Consider the following 21,495-nt stretch of genomic DNA (forward strand, 5'->3'; position numbering starts at 1 on the left):
GTTTTCACTGGAAATTAAATAAATCAAAATCAATGAATCCCAAATTTACCCACAAAATGCAATAATTACAAAAGGACTTCTGTGTCTGATTTTGATTTTTTTTTCCCACCATATAAAGGTGTTGTATTATTGTTCAAAATTAACTAGTAAAAATAATACCACTTTACATAATTAAAGTTCTAACATAACGTTTTCAAACGAAATAAAAGCAAACTTAATTTACCTCAGAATGGGTGTGATGCAGTAACATGCGATGAGATATTTCCAGCAGACTGTCATCAAATGAACAAATAAACCGTTTAGAAGAAATGTAGTGGCATTCTGTGACTAGACAAATAACCATAGGATCAGTCAGATAATTAAAAAAAAAAAAGCATATTCATGATACAAACGTGCACAATTCGTTTTGGTCGTTTTAAGCCTCCTCGTCGTGTACACGTCACCATATGTTATGTCACATGACGGTTGTAGATTCAAGATGGCTGCCGACAACCTCCCATCCGAATTTGATGTTGTCATACTCGGTACAGGTAAGAAGATTCTACCACGAATATATTGGTCGTTGTGTTTGTCCATAAACATATATGTATGAGTCCAGGGAAATACAGGGGCAGCCATGAACAGAAATCGTATGCTGTGAGCATGGACAGAAGCAGCTGCTGCAAGCTAGCGTTGTTCAGCAAGCTAATGACTAACGATGTTGTAGAATATCACAAACGTTAATCTTTAGGTCATTTAAAAAGATATGCAACTATTGCATCTCTGACATCTGTAGCTAATATTAAAACGATATCGGACAAAGGTTACGTTGTCTACTTTGTAAACAAATCGAAGAATTACGCATTATGTCAAGTTGGCTAACGTTAGCTGGTTTCTCCTAGTACGTGTTCATCTTGCTTTTTAGATAACTAGCTAGGTTAGCCACCTTAGGTAGATGGACAGGTGGATAGATAGACAGACAGACAGACAGACAGACTTGCATGTCTCCATTATTAGCGTTTCTGTGGCATTCTTGTCCCAATGTGCGTGATTCCACAGCGTTTTGTTACCTATCCATTTCACGAATGCAGCCAATAAATTAGATCCACTCGGGCATGTAATAAATAGCCTAACCTTGAAATAATAGTGTACGTCCTGAATTATGAAGCTTAGGTATTTTGGGCCGAATATGTTTCATAGTGTTTATTGTATGTCACAGAATTACATTTATGGTGTGTTCTGTGCTTCTTTGTCATCTTTGTGTTTCTATCTACTCAACGTCTCTAGTGCTTTTCTGTCTGTAGCCTGAATTTGCAGTTACATGGTCATAGGTCCCAATGATCAACAACTGCCTCCATATGTGTTTGTCTATATTTTTAACTTTATGACTTAGATGCTTGCTAGCCAGTTGTTGTCATCATTTTAATAAGTATCATGATTAAAGAGGCAAGCCTCAAAGAATGAGACTTTTCCATAAATCATAAAAAAAAAAAATATAGCCTGTATCTTTGTTTTCACAGTGGTTAAATATTGCCATTTATTGAGCTTACTTTAAAACTGATTTTGTTACTTTAGAAATCACCCTCATGAGTACAATTTACTAGTATTCTGGTTCTCTATACTAGCCATACAGTCTTTGAGTATTTCTGGATTTTGCAGTCGTTTTCCTGTATATTTTTATGGTACAATTTATTAATAATGAAACAAGAGGGCAGAGGATATTATATCTGCACACTTACATGAGTTTTGGGTTCAGTTCAGCCTTTTTAGCAAACTTAGACATTGTTGCTCCAGCCCAACTGTGTAAAGATTGCCTATCTTTGGGTCATAACTAAGCTTGTTTTTTTAATTAATTAATTTGTTTTTGCTCTTGGTAGCTTCCAAATATTAGGTTAATTATTCAGTTGCAGTGCTGTCCAGCCATTGGTTTAGTTCACAACTTTAACTCATCTTGACCAGATCCAGTTTAATTTAGTTTTCACTGCCTAAGAGCATAGCCTACTTTGTACGTATTTTCAAAGCCATATTCCACATGAACCAGTCTCTGAATCACATAGTAGTATAGTATTAAAGTACATACGATAGTCATAAAGAAAAGACAAGTGACATTGACTTTGCTTCTATGACCTGTTTCACCACTTTGTTTTGGATGTAGCCTAAAATGTAGGTTATTATGCTCCCTCTTTATAAGATGTGTCCACCAAAGTAGTGGGGCCCTTCTGATGTTGCTGTCCTCATTTTTTGTAGTGTCCTGATTCGAGGCACATGGGTACACTCATATGCAGGCCAGTTCCTGAGGACAGTACTGGAGTCGGAAAGAGATAAAGCTGCTTCTTAGTGCTGAATGCCTTGTTTTTTTGCTATAGTGTGGAGGATGGGAGAGAAAAGAGGGGAAAAAAGGAAACCTACTGCTATCGCTAAGAGCGACATCCTCGTGTTGTGATTGATGGTGCGCAATTGAATATCTGTGGCCCACTTCTGGTTCCTCTCATGCAAAACCACCAGAGCCAGCTGGTCCCTAGGCTGCTAGTGACACAGGGACATGTGCAACCTGGGCTATTTCTGCTCAGACACTGTTCCGTGTCAAGGTTGCTCAGACAAGCGTGTTTGTCCCACGTTCCCCAGTTGCCCCTGCCTCTTTTTTGCTGCTGCATACCGGTGCAAATGAGACTATGGACAGGGAGCAGTTGTTAATCAATATGGTGCTGCACTGATGACATCTGGTAGACCCTTTAATGGCATGAAAGGCTGTGTTCCTGTTGGTTGCGCCCTGTCGGTTGCTGTACATGCCCACATCTGACCTGAGAATCTCAAGGGTGTTGATGCGCACAGACTAAGGATCTAAGACTGTTTCTGTGAATGCCTTGATTTCTAGGAAGCCCACAGAGGAAATAACACTAAATACTGAATTTTGGATCTTTAGATTTGGAACATTTTTAGTGAGACACTGAGATAATTAATGAGTGATTGTCTCTGTTTACACTTGGCATTGACATCCAGTCACTAAGATCTGATCGTGATGATCAGATCTTCATCCAATCCAGGCAGAGCACAGAACAGGTCTCCTTTCAAATCTCACTGCAGCCAGGTGTGATGGGATTTTTGTATGGTGTTCTTCACAGGTGCTGAGCAGCATTCCACTTTTGCATTTTTAAGCCTAGCTTTAAGTACATAAGGCTAAAATAACTTGTTACATGAGAGAAGCAGGAACAGTATAGAAAGTCGTGAATGAAAATCCCATGATCCCGGACTGTGCGTATTCACATTTTAGGGATGCACAATGATATCGGAACCATATTGGTATCAGCAGATACTTGCTTAAAAATATAGACGTCCAGGAGATGTTTAAGTTTGATGGATATTTTGAACAGATATTTGGAGATTATTGACAGATATTTGAGATTTACAGTTTTCGAGAAGAGCAGAATGTTAAGGTGACACTGGGCTACTGTGCTAAAATGTCTGCATTTTGTTCATTTTACTGCATTTGAAACTGTACAGAAATAAATGTTGTAGTTATATTATGCCAATAAAGGTGAATGTTGTCTTAATTTCTATGTTTTATAAATGTTTGTTTATCAGCATCGGCATCGGCAGGCATGTACATGAAAAATAATGAATATCACCACCAGACCACCGTTCCCATTAGTAAATGTGGTTTGACATTTGTACCAAGAAAGGTGTCAAACCTAAGTCTTTAAGTTAAATAAACTAATGTTAATCATTTATTTACACCTAAAGTAGAGTTGCTAGCTTAGTCACATCAAAGCTTATTTCACCTCATGCCTTTTAGATTGAGATTGTGAAGAGCTAATTAACTGATATAAAACATGAAAACTTTAAGTTGAACATTTAGGAGTGGAATGTAAAATGAACTTGAGCTTCTTTTTTATTGCTGTTTTTCTACAATGCTTCCTATGTGCTATAGCTGTGCTTTGTACCTGTCCTTTAATATAAGAATGTATAATGATAGAAGAAAATTTGCGTATTTCAGATCTAATGAAAATCTAACTTGATTTACTATTTGAAAACTTGTGACTCATGAATTTTTGAGAATCCCTGGTTTAGATTATGCACAGATCCAAACACAGTGCATGCTTGACTACCTTGAGCTCTGGACAGCTCGATCTTAGAATATAGTGGTCACCAACCCTGAGTTGAGTCTAGTTGAAACCACAATCTTTCACATCTGCTCAAGCTTATGAAGAAGTTAATAAGTCCTTGATTGGCTGGATTAGATGTATCAGTATTAGGTGAGCATGTTGCAGGTTGGAACTAAACTGCAGAAAAGTCTTCAGGAAGAGGGTTGGTGACCACTGTCCTAACACATTCCAATTAAAAACGTGGTTATAATTGTCTTTTAAATGCATTTATGAACAGCATCCAGGACAGGAGGCCCTTTAATGCCAAGCACAACCAGGGCCAGAAAAAGTGTTTTTCAGAATTGTATGTATATGACATTTATTTTGTGTGTAGCTTGAAGGAACCTGGAGCCCATTTGGGTCTCTTGGACCAAAGGCTTTCATCAAAACACAGCTGCTCAGTGTTAAAAACCTGCTTAATGTCTCCACATTCAGAAATCCTGAGGCAAACCAAACCCATTTAAACATATGTTGTACATTTGCCTAAGGGCTACCAGTCGGTTGTTGATAGGCTACATTATGTAATCGAATAGACTGGAAATGAATGAGACTATGTTGGATAGGTAACAATTAGTCAAGGTTTCTGTAACCAAGTTTTTCTGAGATGAATGCTCCCCCACAGCACTGCCTGTGTGTTTAATTGTGGAAGAGTTTGTGTTTGGGCAGATCGCAAGCCAAATGTTTCAGTTAATAGTCACTTTTTGGCCAAGGTGGCACTGCATCTGAATGTGCTGCTTTCGATCAGTTGCCCTACCTACAATTTGTGATAGTGCTCTTTTTTTAAAGAATTATTGCCACTCACTATGTTTAAATAATGTATGTTTAAAACAGAAGTATTTAACTCTGTTTGTGGGTGTTTCCTGCAGATACAACTATATAACACCTTCATCAGATTTTCTAGATTGAGCTTGGTATTTTTAAGGACCTACTGATGTGGAAGAGAGGGGTTCTCAGACCGGTTCTCAGGGTCTCCTAAATAGTCCACAGTTGAAATTGAGCAAAAATGTAGATTGTTTAAATATGCATCAATACCGATGCTGGTATTGGACTGATACCATGCTCATTTACTCGTACTCATACTCATAAAAATCACCAATGCCAACATCCAATACCTGCTGATACCATGTGACGTAAGTGTACACTACCGCACTAAAGAACAAATGACAGAAGCTTACCTTAAATGAGGCAAGTGAAGCCTGCAGTTCTTTAGATGTTAATCTGGGTTCTTTTGGACCTACTGGATGAGTCGTCGATGCACTCTTGGTGATAATGCGGATATTAGTGACTTTCACGTAACACAACTCCAGTTTTACACAAATATAGGTCATAGCTCAACGTTGTTGAGTTATATTGCTTGTTTATAACCCCATGCCTTTTGTGGCTGAACCTGGTAAATTCACTGTCTGAAGGAGCGATGGAGTATATAGAAGTTTCATGCAACAGAACCTGTTTGGAGTGGGAAGCTGTTACTGGCCAGCTGTTGATTTGCTTGACACAGCCGTGACTAGGACGCACAATTAGAGTTTCTCATGAAGAGAGCTGTATTCTCCCTTACTGCTAATAGAGCTGCAGTGGCGAAAACAAGCCAGCCGTTTCACTAGGCCATGCTCTGCAGTCAGGTTAATGTAACTATTCATCTTGGACAGACCTCTAGCGCCTGTGGCTTGAATAGCCTCTATTAGCGATCATATGATTATGGAATATAGTCATATATAGGCTGCTCTTTGCCGTGCTCTTTTTAAGGTGACTTATTTCTAATAGTCCTTGGAGCTTTAGAGCGTTGCTTGCTTGATAGCTTGCAAACCGGCACACTCTCTGAACAGTGCAGATAGTGAAGGCTTTACATGCATTTGTTCAAGATAAACCAGGATGTTGACCTGTATGTGTCTAGATAACTTTTAGAATTTGTTAAGCAGGTGTAACTTGGATTGAGCTCTGAAATGTTGCTGAATCTATTCTGCTCTTCTTGATCGTGATTTCATTTGAGGATCTTCTACAGCTGACCTCTGCCACCCACAAATCTGAGGAAAGGAATTGAAGAGACTGCTGACTGTGTGTGAGAGGGAGATGGATAGGGGGACGGCTGACAAAAAGAGGAGGAGTGTGAGGGAAGTGGCTTCCCATGCTTCTCTCTCTCTCTTTCTCCCTTTCTCTCTTTCAGCACTGACTATAAATAAAACACAAAATGACTTTTAGGTGCAGAGATAGAATCCATTTTGGAATGTTCTCTGAAATGAGGAGTGATTTATGATTTCATACAATTCCTGCTGAAAGCATTTCGGGCTTTGCTCAGTCATCAAAGTCCTGCTGGCCCCAATCTATTATTTATCGGCAAGCATGTCTATGTGGCACCAGTGCTTTATGGCAGGTAATGTTTGTCTTTAGCAAACATGATGTGGAAAAATCGATACAGGATAGGATAAATGGCATTAAAAGATGGCGGCAAGAGGTTATTTACACTTTTTAAAACATCTTTAGTATTGTCTCGGCAGACAGAAGCAGCCCAGCCTATTGCTTTTCCAGCAAGTAGGTCGTTCAGGTGCTTCCAATTTGAAAGGGCAAATGAATAGACATGAAGGTTGTCTTACAGAATGCTTGAAGTTTGGATCTTGCTGAAGCAAAATGAAAGGCAAGGGTGTCTTCAAGACAGTTTTTTAAAGATATGCCCGTATATAGTTTTTATAATTATCCCATGCAGCATTTATGCTCTTTCTTATGGCAGTTGAACATTTATTAATAGCCCTAACTTTTCAAAGAAGTTCAAATAGTTTAGTTCTGATGTAATAGTTTAACATCACAGCTCATCCTTGCTTCCCACAGTTTGCAACTGTTAATAGTAGTAGTCAGAAGCAAAATGCAAAGCAAAATCACTGTTTTTCTTCACATACCAGATGTAGCTGTTCAGCCCTGTGCGAAATGGTGGTTGTCTGGCAGGCTATAACCTGCCGGTGGAGAGGATTCTCCATCAGTTAAATGGCCAGGGCCGAGGAAGATGCGGTGGGCCGCTAGGTCTGCTCGGAATAAATCACTTTTCCATTGTGTGTGCGAGATGGGACGGTGCAAGGCCAGATGAGGAAGAAGAAAGATGGAAGGACAGGCACGCTTCAGCGACTTAATGGAGTTGTTTTCAACTCTAGTGCTGTTCAGTCTTGCTCTCTTGGACCCCACACATTCCATATACCCTTTTACTACTACTTTTTACAGTATCTAAACTGGAGTATTAACTTAGTATGTGAAATAGTAAATATACCAAACACTCTGAATGCATTTGCTAATTGTTAAATAGTGTTAAAAGTAGTTTGTCATTAGTTTAAAGTCAATATATATTGGAAATTTATCTTCTGTACTGTGACATTTTCAAGTGACATTATAAGGAATGTCTCTGAGTTTACTGATTGCTTTTGCACAGTCATAAGTGGGGGCGTTGGACGAGGAATGGTGAAAATGATATTATTTTTTAATATTATTTTTCCCCACCCACTGGTGCATGGTGATATAATCAGAACTTGTAAGACATTTTTAAGGCATACAAAAATCACTGCTGTTCGATCAAAGATTACAGAAAAGCAAGAATATTATCTTTCTAATGATGTGATGAATCCTGCTTAATTTGACCAGGGACATGAACTAATACAGTAAAAATGATCAATTTCGAAAGTAAAATCGAAAGTAATCACAGTCCGATAGAACAGATATCCAGTAAACCATAGGGAAGGAAAAACAACAGCAAAAAAATGAACTTTGGCAGGTAATAACGTAGGGCTGTAGGCTTACCTTTTTAGGTGTCAGCAGTAGTGTTGCACAAACAACGCAGCTGCATGCAGAAGAATACACCTGACCATTTCTTCAAAAAGAGCCAAGGGACATTGATAAGTTTCTGTATTGGATGAATAAAGGAAGCTGCCTCTTTAAATAAGCTAATGACATAACATACTAGAAGAGTCATCTTGTATGCTGATAAGGATTCATACACAAGGCATTTTCTCCTAAGTGGATGATGTGCCAAGATTTTATTCAAAAACATGTCAGAGAAATATATTTTCAGGCACTTTTGTTTTAGAGTAGCAAAATATACTTACTCATAGTGCTGGGTGATATGACCTCAAATCAATATCACAATTAATTGAACATTTTACCTCGATTACAGTTACTGAACTTTTTTTTGTAGTAGTATAGCAGTTCTATACTAGTATAATAGTTCTATGACAAGGTTTGTCAAAACTGTAAATGTGCTCAATTATTAAAGCTGGGATATTTTTTCTAATGAAAGTGAGAGTGTAAATCTTTATTTTAAAATAATTGAAGGAAATGCGCACAGATGAACTACACTCTTAAAGATGGTGCTTTAAGGGTTTAAGTAAAGAAAATGGTTCTATATAAAACAACGAACGGTCAACAAACCTTTTGCATGATTAAAGGGTTTTTTGCATCATGAAAGGGTTCTTCGGCTTGATGGAAAATGTGCATGAATGTGCTATAGACGGTTCTATATAGAACATTTTTAAAAAGGGTTCTATATAGCACCCAGAAGGGTTCTTCAGCTTGTTACAAGCTTGACACCGTAACAATAGAAGAATTTTCAAAGCGCTTCTATATAGAACCATCTACAGCACATTCTCCATCAATCTGAAGAACCTATTCATGATGCAAAGAACCTTTTTAATCATGCAAAAAGGTTCTATATAGAACCAATTTCTTTACTAAAGAATCCCTGAAGCGCCATCTTTTTTAAGAGTGTATTTATGGTTATTTATTAAATATTTCAAACAATTAAAATGAAAGCTCACATCGCTTGAAATGAAAACATCTTATGAAAAAGTTCAAATTTTAGTTTTAATGTAAAAAGCAAGTTCCCTAAAAAGTAGGAAATAAATAGCTTGCGTTTCTGACATGATTTTGTAGGATAACTTGATAAGCTTGGGAATTAATTTTTCCCTAGATGATGGCAGTCGATACAGACTCAGAGGCAATAAAGTAAATTATAATGCTTCCTCCATCATAATTCACTGTTAGGATGATGTTTGCATGTTGGTGCAGTGATTCAGATGATGCAATCCCCTTTTTGCGCCAAACATGTTAATGAAATTGGGGTTAAATTGAAAAAACATACTTACCAACCAGTGAGTTTTTTTCCAAACAATTCAACCCTAGTCTACAATTTTTTATTTCACTAGCGATCTGAAGTATCAGGATGCTCTCTGGCAAGGCCTGCAGCAATGTTTTCTTTGTTTTTGTTTTTTTTTTTTCTGGAGAATTGTGCCTATTTGTATGGTAGACTCATGAACAGATACATTGAATGGTTCAAGTGATTCTTTAACTGTTAATCTACGGTTCATTTTAACTTTATTGAGCATTTTTTCTGCTCTAGGTCATTTTAGCTCCTTTAGCTCCAATTGAACTCCTTTATGAGTCAAGCCCTGTACTAGATGCAGTTTGTGGGTTTAGTAAAGCTGGGAGAGAAACCACTAGTTTAATACATTAACAAATCCATAGCAATTACATATTGACTATATGTATGTGACCATTCCCCTTTAAGTAACTAACTTTATTATAACCTATATACCTTGTGTTTCCATATGTTTTATTATAGTTATCCTCAGGCTATTTTTACCACAGTTGTGTTGAATGGAACTCAAGTGGCCAGTAATACTTTTTATGATTGTGGAAGTGTAATTGTCAGAGCATTGGCCTGCTATAGCGTGCTGGTGACTTGATGTTGAAACACGAAGCAATTCAGAAATTGAATGAAACATTTCATTTGGAGAGAGGTCAGGGAGGAGAGTGCTCTGGAGGATTTAATGGCAGTCCGTGACAATGCGTGCTGTCTCTGTTTATTCTCAGGCCTCACAGAGTCTGTCATTGCTGCTGCCTGTTCACGAGTGGGACAGAGGGTTCTGCATTTGGACAGGTAAGGCAGAACTTCACACAGGAATTAAAGGCAATATCAGTTTAGTTCAATTCAACCTTATGCGTATAAGTGTTTAGCATCAATAAAAATTTTTCACTCGTCTCAAAAAAGAATTTACTCTGGTTCTACTATAATATTTTTGTGTCAAAATTGATACAACAATGTGCTGGCTGTTTATATCTTTCATTAATCCTGCACCTAAGGGGCTTATTCTTATTCTATTCTGCTTATTCTATTTTTGAGATTATGATTTATGTAGTAAACAGTATTTTGCCCATAATGTTGTATAAACTAAATGTTGTGTAGCTTTCTAATCTACTTATTTTAAATTTTATTAATGTAGTTTTACGCTAAAATATGAGTCTTGCTCGAACTGAAGTCACAGCAGGTGGACTTATGTCTCTTTTCAGGGATGAATTTTTCAGGCAAACATCCACTTATGATTAACAAACTTTTGGTTACACCACTCCCAACACTCAGTAGCCAGGTTTCATCCAGCTGTTGAATTTAATTCAAATATATAACTGAAATGTCACAAAAAAAGTATGTGAACTAGTTTCCATCAGCTCTACACGAAAGAAAAAAGTCTCACGTCTGAGAAATGTTTTGTTCTCGAGAATTTGCTTTTTACTGTTGTGTAGTTTTACGACTATATTTTACATTTGCACTTTGTCTGTTTGTTTTAATATCACCATTACACTTGAGTATGCAACATAGAACCACAAAGAATGTTGGGACATGAGCAGCTGATATTGCATCTCAGGTTAAGTAAAATGATAACATCTACAATGTAAGAAACAAATATTAAACCTCCTATGGTTTTATTTTATAACTGTCCATAACTATATACATTTTCTCTGATAATTGCAGAAATTCAAATAGCAGATGCCTGGTTTATGCATCTCTCAGTGTTTAATGCCGGTGAAGTGACTCAGTATTGAGCTTTGCTGATGTTCAGTGCACAAATGCACACTTTTCCTGTAAATTTGAGGAAGACCATTTATTTCTGTTATAGGAGAAACTACTATGCTGGAAACTGGGCCAGCTTTACTTTCAATGGCCTGCTGTCATGGATCGATGAGTACAAGGTTTTTACTTCTGTACAGATATATTGTTCACATGGTTCACAGAATGTTCACACAGTTCACATAATGCTTACATAATATTATATCTTATGTCAAGTGGAAATTGGAGCAAATTGCTGATGATGTTTTGGTTGTGCATTTCCAGACTCAGCAGGAGGTATTAAACCCTGAATTGGAGCAGGGATGGCGAGATAAGATCGGGGAAGGAGAGGATGTGCTGTGTCTTAACTCTGTAGAGTCCTCCATATCTAACGTGGAAGTATTCTCTTATGCCAGGTATAGTTTTTCACTTGTTTTCTTGGTAACCTGCTATCATTTTTTTCTTCAGGATCAGGAAGCAAGGATGAGCCAACATTATTTACATTTCAGCAGTGCATTTATTGTAACATTCATGCAGCTGTTTTAATCAGGTGTCTACAATCTGAAAATATGAGGGCAGATTTGTTATTCTAACTCTGTTTTAAATTTTACATTAATCTGCATTCAACATTTTCCACATTTTAATTGGTGAGTAGTGTGTAGGTGTAAGGGTGAGCAGAGGTGGCCAACCAGCACTCCTGCATGATGGCACATTTAAGCCCATGGCAAATGTGAGTTCAGCATTGCACCTTTGTAGAATGGTGACTAGTATGGTTGTGAGAGTGCAAAAGAAAAGAAAAAAGACAAATAGGTTCAAAACAAAGACAGGCGAGAAACGAGAGCTGTAAAAGAAAATACAAATGGCTCTCAAACGAAGAGGAAAGAAGCAAGAGCTGTAAAAACAAACAAAAAAAAGGAACAGGAGCTGCAAAAGTTAATTTCATCCTCTACCTGTAGTTCCCTGTGGTGCAGTGGTAACGCCTCAGACTGCCAAGCAGTAGATTGCTGGTTTAATTCTGGCCTGAGGTGGAGTGCTGATACACCAAGTGCTAGCATGGAGTGAAGTCCTAATCATTACGTTCCAGTTAGCTTACCAATCATTCAGCACATCTGCTTGATTCAGTTAAAACCTGGTACTCCCAAGTTTTCCTCTTTGCACTTGGGTCCACTCCCTTACCATCCAGACTGAGGGTGCTTAGCCAGCCATCGCTGCTCAAACTCCCTCTCTCGCTCTGGCTTGGGCCACTTCTCTGTGGGAACAAAACTCCCCTGAATGTGCCACCAGTAAGGCTTTTATCAAGGCAATGCGCCAGACCTCCTATAACCCCGTGAGTGGTAGAGAAGCTGTGCCCCAACACTCTCCCAAGACTCCCGCTCGGTGTCGGATTACGTCATCAATTTTCGCACCTTAGCCGCTGAGAGTGGCTGGAATGACACAGCACTTGCGGCCATCTTCCAGCAGGGGCTCAACGAGAAGCTCAAGAATGAACTAGCAACTCAGCAGCTGCCCTCCACTCTGGTAGGTCTTTATCATGTATGCATTCGTCTTGATATGTGCATCCCTTGCTAGCCGTAAGCTAGGTCGCAGTCTTCTGAACTGGGGCATCCTGGCAGCAATGCTCGCTCATCGGGAAGTGCATGGGCCCCACCCAGCCAGAGGAACCAGTGAGGAGCTCACTTCAAGGCTCTATTTGAAAGCCATCCTTTTATGGGGCCTGTCACCACACCATCCTGTGAGCCTTCATCGACTCAAGGCTGGCAAGTACTTTCCTTGATGCTTTGTTGGCTTTCAGTCTGGGCCCGCCCATTGAGCCCTTGGAGTGCCCCATACTGGAGATGGCGGGTGGGCTCTCATAGTGAAAGCACTGTTCCTTACCCAAGCCTCCCACTTACAGCTGGTGTTGGGGTTCCCTAGATTGGCACAGCACATCTCACGCATAGATTGGTCCACTCGATCGATGTTTGCATGGGGGTCTAGTGTAAGGGTTGTTGCCTAGGTGACTAGGCCCACATGGAGGGTGCTTTCCACTAAGGAGCCAGATGCGCTGGACCTCTCGATGGTCCCCAAACAGTATTGAGACCTCCAGGAGGTCTTTAGCAAAAGGCCCAGGCCTTGCCATTCCAAAGGGCATACAACTGCACTATCAACCTGCTCCCTCTTGGACAGTTGTTTTTGTTCTCACCCCTAAACAGGGCACAAAGGATGAATACATTCAATAAGCGCTTAAGCTGGGCTTTATTCCCCCATCCTCCTCTTCTGCAGGGGCAGGCTTCTTTTTTCTTGGGGAAAAAAGATGTGTAGACTATCAGGGTATCAACGCCATCACCATCAAAAACTGCAACCCCCTGTCTCTCATGTCCACAGCATTCGGGGCACTGCAGCAAGCTACGCTATTCACCAAACTAGATTTGCGTAATGCCTACAACCTCATACACTCAAACTCCTCTGTCGTGTCTTCTTTTTGCACTGCCTTACCTTGGCCAAGCACAACTATGACGTCGGGGACAGTAAGCTTCTGGCCATGAAGCTTGTTTTAGAGGAGTGGAGGCACTGACTTGAGGGGGTTAAACACCCTTTTGTGGTCTGGACCAACCACAAGAAGCTGGCCTATATCCAGCAGGTCCTCACAAACGACCAGGTTACATCAGTATCAAGTATTAGCTGATAACGATCCGATCTTTGTATTTTCATAGGTAATACACCTACACAATTTAGGTTAGATATGCTAGCCTGTTAATTAGTACTACAGCAAAGTCAGTTCAATTTTAGTGTGTAAGTAATGTGATATTCTGCTCTGATGTGTTTAATTTTTGGCCTAATTTTTTTAATGACCAGTTATTAGTGTTAACATTGTGTGTGTCCAGTTTATTTTAACTTCCTGAAGATCTGGCTGCCAGTTTTTGATATGTACATAAAAATATGCAGGCAGAACTGATGTATTTTTTGACTGCTTATGAGAAAGAAACACATCTCGTGAGTTTTCTGCATGATTATGCTAGGATGTCACTCAGGATAAACAGCAGAAACTAGACATGAGGTGTACTGTGTAGAAGCTCATATTTCACATGCCCATGTTTACACAGAATACATTGCAGATTTCAACTTTAAAATAGTTCCACACTGCAGATATTTTGCCCATTTTATTCTTCTAAAAACGCACCTTACTGCCACAGGTTGTGGATAATATTTATGGCTGTGATAATGGCGTAAATAGAGCACACAATAGAAGAAAGAAAGGATTGCATGGTGGATCAGGTTTTGTGTAGCTGATAACCAGTCCATTAAAATATCCCCGGGTTGGCTCAGATTGGGACATCACTAGTGACCTAGACACCTGTTGTTCTCCCCCGTAGTGAGGAGCCTGAGGAAGAAGAGGTGGTGAAGGTTGCTGCGGTGAACAGTTTTCCCAAGGACTCTGATGTTCAAGCTAAAGAGACTAGAGGCAGCGCTACAGAAGGCCAAGACACAGTTTGTCGTGATGACAGCGCACCAGGTGGTGATGAGCCACAGCATCAAGAGTCGGAAAAAAAGCTAACGTCTGACACCCAAGAACCTCGCCAATCAGAGGAATGCGAAAAGGAGCAGGAGCCAAACAGCAACCAAGCAGAGTCACCTATACATATGAAAAGGAAGATAACCTATGCTAAGCTGGTGAAGGAAGGACGCAGGTTTAACATCGATCTTGTGTCGAAGGTGAGTTATCAAACAATGAAACATTTGGACATTTTCTTCAATTCAGTTCAATTATTGATTTAAATAAAAATGTAAAATAAATCTAAAATAAATATTTGCAACCTTGTTTCAGCTGTTAATACATCCTGTGTAACATTTCATTGTATGTGATTACAGAGTAATACCAAATTTGCACAGACCTATTTCCCTGACATTCTAGTGCCTTGCTTATGACAGCCTGACTTTCAGTGTCTGCTATCACTATTGGTAACCTCTTTTTACATTTTTGCATGATAAAGAAGGGAATTAAAATCAGTCAAGCGTTAAGGGAATTGTCTCCCATCTAATATTTCCCATATAATATTATGCATATTTTCCTTTGGTTGCTATGTGTCTTAGCTAAACTGCATCAGTAAATGAGCTTATTAAGGCTGTTGTGTCTTCCTGTTGGGGCCTGTTTTGTTGGATATTCACACAACATTGTGTTGTGCTTCTGCTGCTATAAAAAAGGGTGAAATTGTTCACCTTAATATAAAGTTTTGATATTCAACAATCTTTTCCATTTCAGATTGAATGACATCCAGCTCCCCAACTAGAGAATTCCAAATGATTTGAACTCAAATGAGTAAATATGTAAATTTATAGTTAGTGGCACTTCTCTATTCTTACCACACAGCTCCTGTATTCTCGTGGATTATTGGTAGACCTGCTTATCAAGTCCAATGTCAGCCGCTATGCCGAGTTCAAGAATGTTAGTCGCATCGTCACTTGTCGGACCAGCAAGGTGGAACAGGTATGCTAACAGGCTAAAGCAAGCTAGTTGTTTGTACACAAACAGATATTCTGATGTTTATTTATTTATTTATTTATTTTTTATTATGCAGCTGTAATACACAATGAAGGTAAAAGGAAGGAGAACTCGGCCAAATCTTGGCCTGGTACTGTTGTCTACTGCTACCACGTAGGTTAATAGAAAGAATACCACTAGATCTAGAGGCAGAATTATGATGCAAATAGAGTGGGGTGTGAGCACTCATTACAAAAGTGAGAAATGGAGCGCATGTTTATATACATGTATAGTTATTAGCAAAAGTTTAAATACTCCCAGTCAAATTAGATGTTTTGTTGATTTTCTAGGTAAAAAAAAAAAGTTAATTACATCCTCTACAGGGAACAGGCTTAAATATGGCATTTTTCCTGCAAATTGTGCAGAATTTCTATTAATTTGCTGAACCTAATATGTTAATATGATATAATATTTGATATAATATTTTTTTATATGAAAAAATTAAAACACTACATGTAAAGTGTTCCATAACTTTTGCACAGACCACATTTGATCTTTTTTTCCTCAATACAATAAAATCAGCAAAAAAACAGTGCGTTAACATTTGCAGATTGGTATTATCTGTAGAGAATGTGTTAACTTATTTTCACCTAGGAAAACAACAAAACATGAAATTTGACCAAAGGTGCCCAAACATTTGCATACAGTTGTATATATGTAATTGGATTTGAAGTTTATTGTGGCTTTACTTTTAAATATGAGCTGTTTTATTTCTATTCCTTTCTTCCATATAGACAAAGGATAAGGTTAACTATTTGGAACAGACAGTGATATAATGGTTGATGATTGAAGTATAGATGCAAACAGGTGATATACTTTCAAGTATATTTCATGACATGTAAATTACATGCTTACATGGTCATGAATGTATTTTAGTTTAGCTAGTAAAATAAAGTCTTTATTTAATTTAAAAAGCTTTAATTTATATCCTGCGTTGGTACTAGTAGCTACTGGGTTTCTGGTGTATCTGACCTTCGTAGTTTTAGCAAATTGTAATGAACTGTGACTCTCAGTTGCTGGAGCCACTCAGCAACAATAAAGAGATTTCAATTCTGATTCAACTTTTTCTCTTTACAAATGTGACCGAGAAAATTTGCGATCTAGAAAGTGTTTCTCTTTTGGAGTTTCTTGGGGTGTAGTGAGAGCCTCTCACAATCTGTATATGCATTTATGTATCTTTCTGTGTTTCTCCATCTTTGCTTGTGTCTCTTTCTTTCTCTCTCTCTCTCTCTCTCTCTCTCTCTCTCTCTCTCTCTCTCTCTCTCTCTCTCTCTCTCTCTACTGACACACACTCTCTTTCAATTTTGGACATTTCTTTTTATCCTATTCTTATTTTCTTTCCCTCTTTCTTTTTCCAGTTCCATCACATCTGGTGTGTTACATTCATTTTTACCATTCTCCTTCTTTCATGTTCATTACTTTCTCTGATTCCTTTATCTCTGTGTCCCTCACTATCTCTTTCTCCAAAGGTCCCATGTTCTCGGGCCGATGTGTTTGGCAGTAAGCAGCTGACCATGGTGGAGAAACGCATGCTGATGAAGTTCCTCACTTTCTGTCTGGACTTTGAGCAGCACCCAGAGGAATTCCAGGGTATGACTTCCCTCTCTGTCTCTCTCTTTCTCTATCTCTTTGCCCTCTGCTGCTGTATAGCATTCTTATGGGGTTTCAGTGTTCAAAATTAGTTATGAAGATATGGAGTAAGTGCATTTGGCAAATTGGTGAAGATAGTGTCCATGATGCTGTTTTGTTCCAGTGTTTCCAAGTGATGCTTGCATGTAAGTCTGAAATGGCAGTTGCTGTCAAGAGGACTACTTCTAACTGATTCTGATCCATTTCCACACACCCTGGTATAGACTTCTCAGAGAAGCCATTTTGGGAGTACCTGAGGAGTAAGAATCTAACCGAGAACCTGCAGCATTTTGTGTTCCACTCCATTGCCATGGTGAACCAAGAGACCCTGACAGAGGAGGGCCTGAAGGCCACACAGCACTTCCTGCGATGCCTGGGTCGCTACGGCAACACACCCTTTCTGTTCCCGCTGTATGGCCTGGGTGAAATTCCACAGTGCTTTTGTAGGTGAGCAAACCTCAGGAATTTTCAAAGGCCAACCCAGCAAACAAAAATAACCCAAACATTGGTGTTGGTGTACTGTACCTGTATGTAATTGTTGGGAGATGCTATAATGTTCTCTCCCAATCACTTTCGTTCATTTGTTTTATTATTTCTTTTTCTAAACCTTTTAAAACTACTGCTAATGTTCAGGTGTTTGTTGGGTTGGTGTGCTCTGGCCCTGTAAATGAGAAAGTTAAACTTTTCACAAAATTGTATATATTGTGTTAATTTAATCTAAGCTTAAATAAATTAAAAACATAGTTTAATTATTATACTAATTTAACACATTGATACTCACATGCCCCTGAAATTCTTCTTCATGAGTGTTGGATTCAGGTCAGAACTAAACTATGTAAGGAGGTAGATCTACAGTTACAAGTGTCTTAGGATAGTACAAGATGTTTAGAAGTAGCCTTTGGCTGCTAATTGAAATCATGGAATGTCATGATAATTTGATAATTTGCATATTAGAATTAGTCTTTCATCCTCTTTCATATGCCAAATATTATTGCATATTTATTTAGCCATTCCCTTTTTACAGTCATTCTGATCTGTGATTAGTTCACAATTGTCTACAATAGTAATGATTTCACTTGATTATAGACAATTAGAACAGAACATCACCAACTACACACATACATGCTTTAAATGGCACTTGAAAAGATTCTAGTGTAGCGAACCAACACCGTACATGAGATCTACTCTCCAGTATAGAGTAAACAGGACAAGTTTGTTCAGAGGAACAGTGCCATTGAGTCTCATGTGCTAAATTTGGATCACAAGATCATTGTAATAAATCTGTAGATGAAAAATTGTTTCTCAGAAATATCACCTTTAGCCATTTTAGACACACATTAGACAGAAAGCTGCAATGCAGCTAAGGTCAGTGACACCATTTGGAATAGCTTATGTTGGAGGGACACAGCTGTAAATCGGTGGATTTAAGAATGGAATGATGAAAGACTTAAAGTGGCAATAAGTTGCACAAAAGTAGCGAGTGAATGAATTAAATGCTGATAGATTTGATATTATACTTTGTGTTGGAGGCTTTTGTGTAGTTGTCTGTTAAACATTTCAATTTCTTAGTGGTCGTTCTGACTGGAAATTAATGATATTAAAAAAAAAAAGAACAAAAAACAAAAAATGAATAAATTGTCAATGACTTTTGCACAGTACTGTACATTTCATTTAATCATCTGCCTTTAGCATGTACTATAGCTGGCTGCAATGGAATTATTAAAATTTCACTTTAAGCAGTCTTAGGTCAGACATTAAGAGATACTCAGCTCTTAAGTATTTGTCTTGTCTTTAGAAAATGCATCAGCTCTTTACAGAGCAATAAAGAGAAAAGAGAGGCGAGGCCTTTGCAGTACAGTGAGAGGCTGCTTTTAGCACTCGTTCTACAGGGAGCAGTGCTGTGAAACTGTGGCGCTTAAAGGCAAGGGGGCTTCGGGACACAGCCATAGAGAGGATGCATTCCTGATGACGAGAAGGACACTGGCTTAAGGCCAGCTAAGAGAAAACATTTTCCTGAAGGCAGACAGATTTGTGCAGTGTATAGCTTACAGTCCATGATGCTGACTTGACCTTGAATTGCATTGCAACACATGAGAAACATAGCTGGGGAAGGCAGGGTTGTTTTATAGTAGATATAGACAACTTTAAGCATATGGTACTTCATTTGTTATGCAATGAAAAAATTTTGTATCGAGAGGATGGAGCACGTTTCGTTGTTTTAGAGAACAACAAATGACAGAAACAAGGCAAAAATGTAAATAATGGTTTCTCTTTCTGCAAAACAAGACAATACATTGCCAGACAGCCTAGTATTTTTGCTCACTCACTGACTGAGTGAGTCACTTTGTTAAAAAGTATATTTCAAACTAGCTACCGTTAGCTGCAAGCCATGTGCTAGTGACAGTCGCAGAGACGAAAGGGTAGGTTAACTGAAGTTGTGTTGTTTCATGTGGGTGTTTGTCGTTGTTTGAAATATCGGTTTGAAACGCATCTGAAATCACTGGAAAAAGAAGAAAAAAAAGTCCATCAGGTTGTCTTTCAAATAAATCCATCTACAGCAGACTAACCAACTGGTGTAGTTGAGGACAATATTGTTATTTATTTTAACTTTTAGAAGTTCTAGCATTTGACTTGTTGGTGTAACACTATCAACAACTAAGAAACAAGATAGCTGATCAGCCAATTTGGCGACTTTGGCTTGTACTTAAATAGTTGCATACAATGAACAAAAAAGACAATTGTTAATCGATGTGATTATATGGCAGTTAATCATCAGCTAAAATTTCATGATTGTGACAGGCCTACTTACAACGTGTTGCATGATTTCTGGTAACACTCAGATAATCTGTTTCTGCAATGTATACACACCTTACCCTGCTAGTGCAGGATAAAGACCTGATGTATCCACCCTCTGGGATTTTGAATTTTAATGCGTCCCCTTCACTGTGCAGCAGGTTAATTAGCATTTTTGATTTCCATCCTTTTCCACTAATCACGCTTGCTGACGTTCAAATAAGTGCTGAGCTGCAATCCCACCTGCAATCTGCGTGTCAGCTGTGCTGCATGCAGCTGTGTTCCAACTCCAACATAGTCATACTGTGCGGTGTGTGCATAAATGTCAGTTCGTTCATGCCGGTGTGTGTGATTTTAGTGTCAGACGGTCTTAACTCACACGTGTTAGCTTACTGCATTGTCACCAGATTTAGAATATGAAAAACAGATGAGCAGGAAAAGAAAATAACTTAGTCCTCTGGCATTGCTTGTGTCTGACCTGTAGTCAATGAGCTACAGGATAGGCGAAGGAGCCTAATAGAGAAATAGGAGTTGTAAGTTGTAAGACAAAAAGAGAGACAAAAGAAAATTGGTTAGGAGATGGAGAAAATGAAAATGAAGAAGAAGGGCTGGAAAATGGAAAGCCAGGGACCTGAGCAAGGGATTAAGAGACAAAAGTCGGCATGAGAGGTGGCGAGAAGGCGGGGTCATCCATCACGCTGATACCTGCTTGCAGGTGATGGATGGATGGATGGCGGCGCAAACTCAATAATGCTCACTCTCTCGGGTTATTCACAGATCAGCGAGCAGCGCCGCTAATAAAGTGATGAAATGCTTTGCTGTCCTTGCCCGCATTATCCCTCAAGTTTTGACAGCGGAGACTCTTTTTAATTTCTAAATAACCTTTGGCGCTCCTACTGCCACCTTTCGTCTTCGCTGCTATGTTCATGGACTCTTGAGCAATTCTGAGTGAGACCTGGACAGTTTGAGGCAACACTATTCATTTAGCCTTGTAAACACATTTGGCCGTGACAGCTTTTGATTTGCATCCACTACAGCACCACAGTCCAATCAGACAACGGTCAAGCAGAAACAGATTGAAAGGACGGGGAAATGCATTAATTAGAACCAATAATTGTCTTTTCCAACATTTGCGCACAGATCATATTTCCGCTCTGTCATTAGTCCCCCCCTTTCCCTCTACCTCGTCTTCTCAGGGCGCAATCAACTTCTAATTTATTCCAATCGGAGTAGGGATTTAATTTTCAGCGAGAGTAGCTTGCCAAGCAGCATGCCGCTTTGTTTTCTTTTAATTATTGGCCAGCCATTAGCCCCCCACTCTGGCGCACCCCAGATTACAAGCACATTTTCACGAAAGGCGAACCTGACAGGTGAGTGGTCTTTGCCTAGTGTGCTAATTCTGTTTGTTTAGCATCTAGTGGATGGAGAGAGGATTTATTGTTAATGCATATTGTTAATGCCTGTTAAAAAAAAATTCTCTTGGTCGTTTACCATGTCTCCCTCCATGATTACTTACTTTTTGCTTTTTGTCTGAGCGGAACAGATATGTCCAAATGTGTCATTGCTTTCTTTTAATATTG

General features: G+C 38.9%; 1 protein-coding gene across 1 annotated transcript in view; it reads left to right on the forward strand.

The window, feature by feature from the left end:
- Positions 1–457: 457 nt before the first annotated feature.
- The window catches only part of chm (CHM Rab escort protein), a 42,636-nt gene continuing 21,598 nt past the window's right edge, over positions 458–21,495 (forward strand). The window contains exons 1-8 of the mRNA XM_036587818.1: positions 458–530; positions 9,963–10,029; positions 11,045–11,117; positions 11,260–11,390; positions 14,328–14,667; positions 15,323–15,439; positions 16,963–17,083; positions 17,347–17,569. Of these exons, the coding sequence (XP_036443711.1) occupies positions 479–530; positions 9,963–10,029; positions 11,045–11,117; positions 11,260–11,390; positions 14,328–14,667; positions 15,323–15,439; positions 16,963–17,083; positions 17,347–17,569 (1,124 nt within the window). The 5' untranslated portion in view covers positions 458–478. The remainder of the gene's footprint in view (positions 531–9,962; positions 10,030–11,044; positions 11,118–11,259; positions 11,391–14,327; positions 14,668–15,322; positions 15,440–16,962; positions 17,084–17,346; positions 17,570–21,495) is intronic.

Source organism: Colossoma macropomum, unplaced genomic scaffold, assembly GCF_904425465.1.
Source record: "Colossoma macropomum unplaced genomic scaffold, Colossoma_macropomum, whole genome shotgun sequence".
Lineage (NCBI taxonomy): Eukaryota > Metazoa > Chordata > Actinopteri > Characiformes > Serrasalmidae > Colossoma > Colossoma macropomum.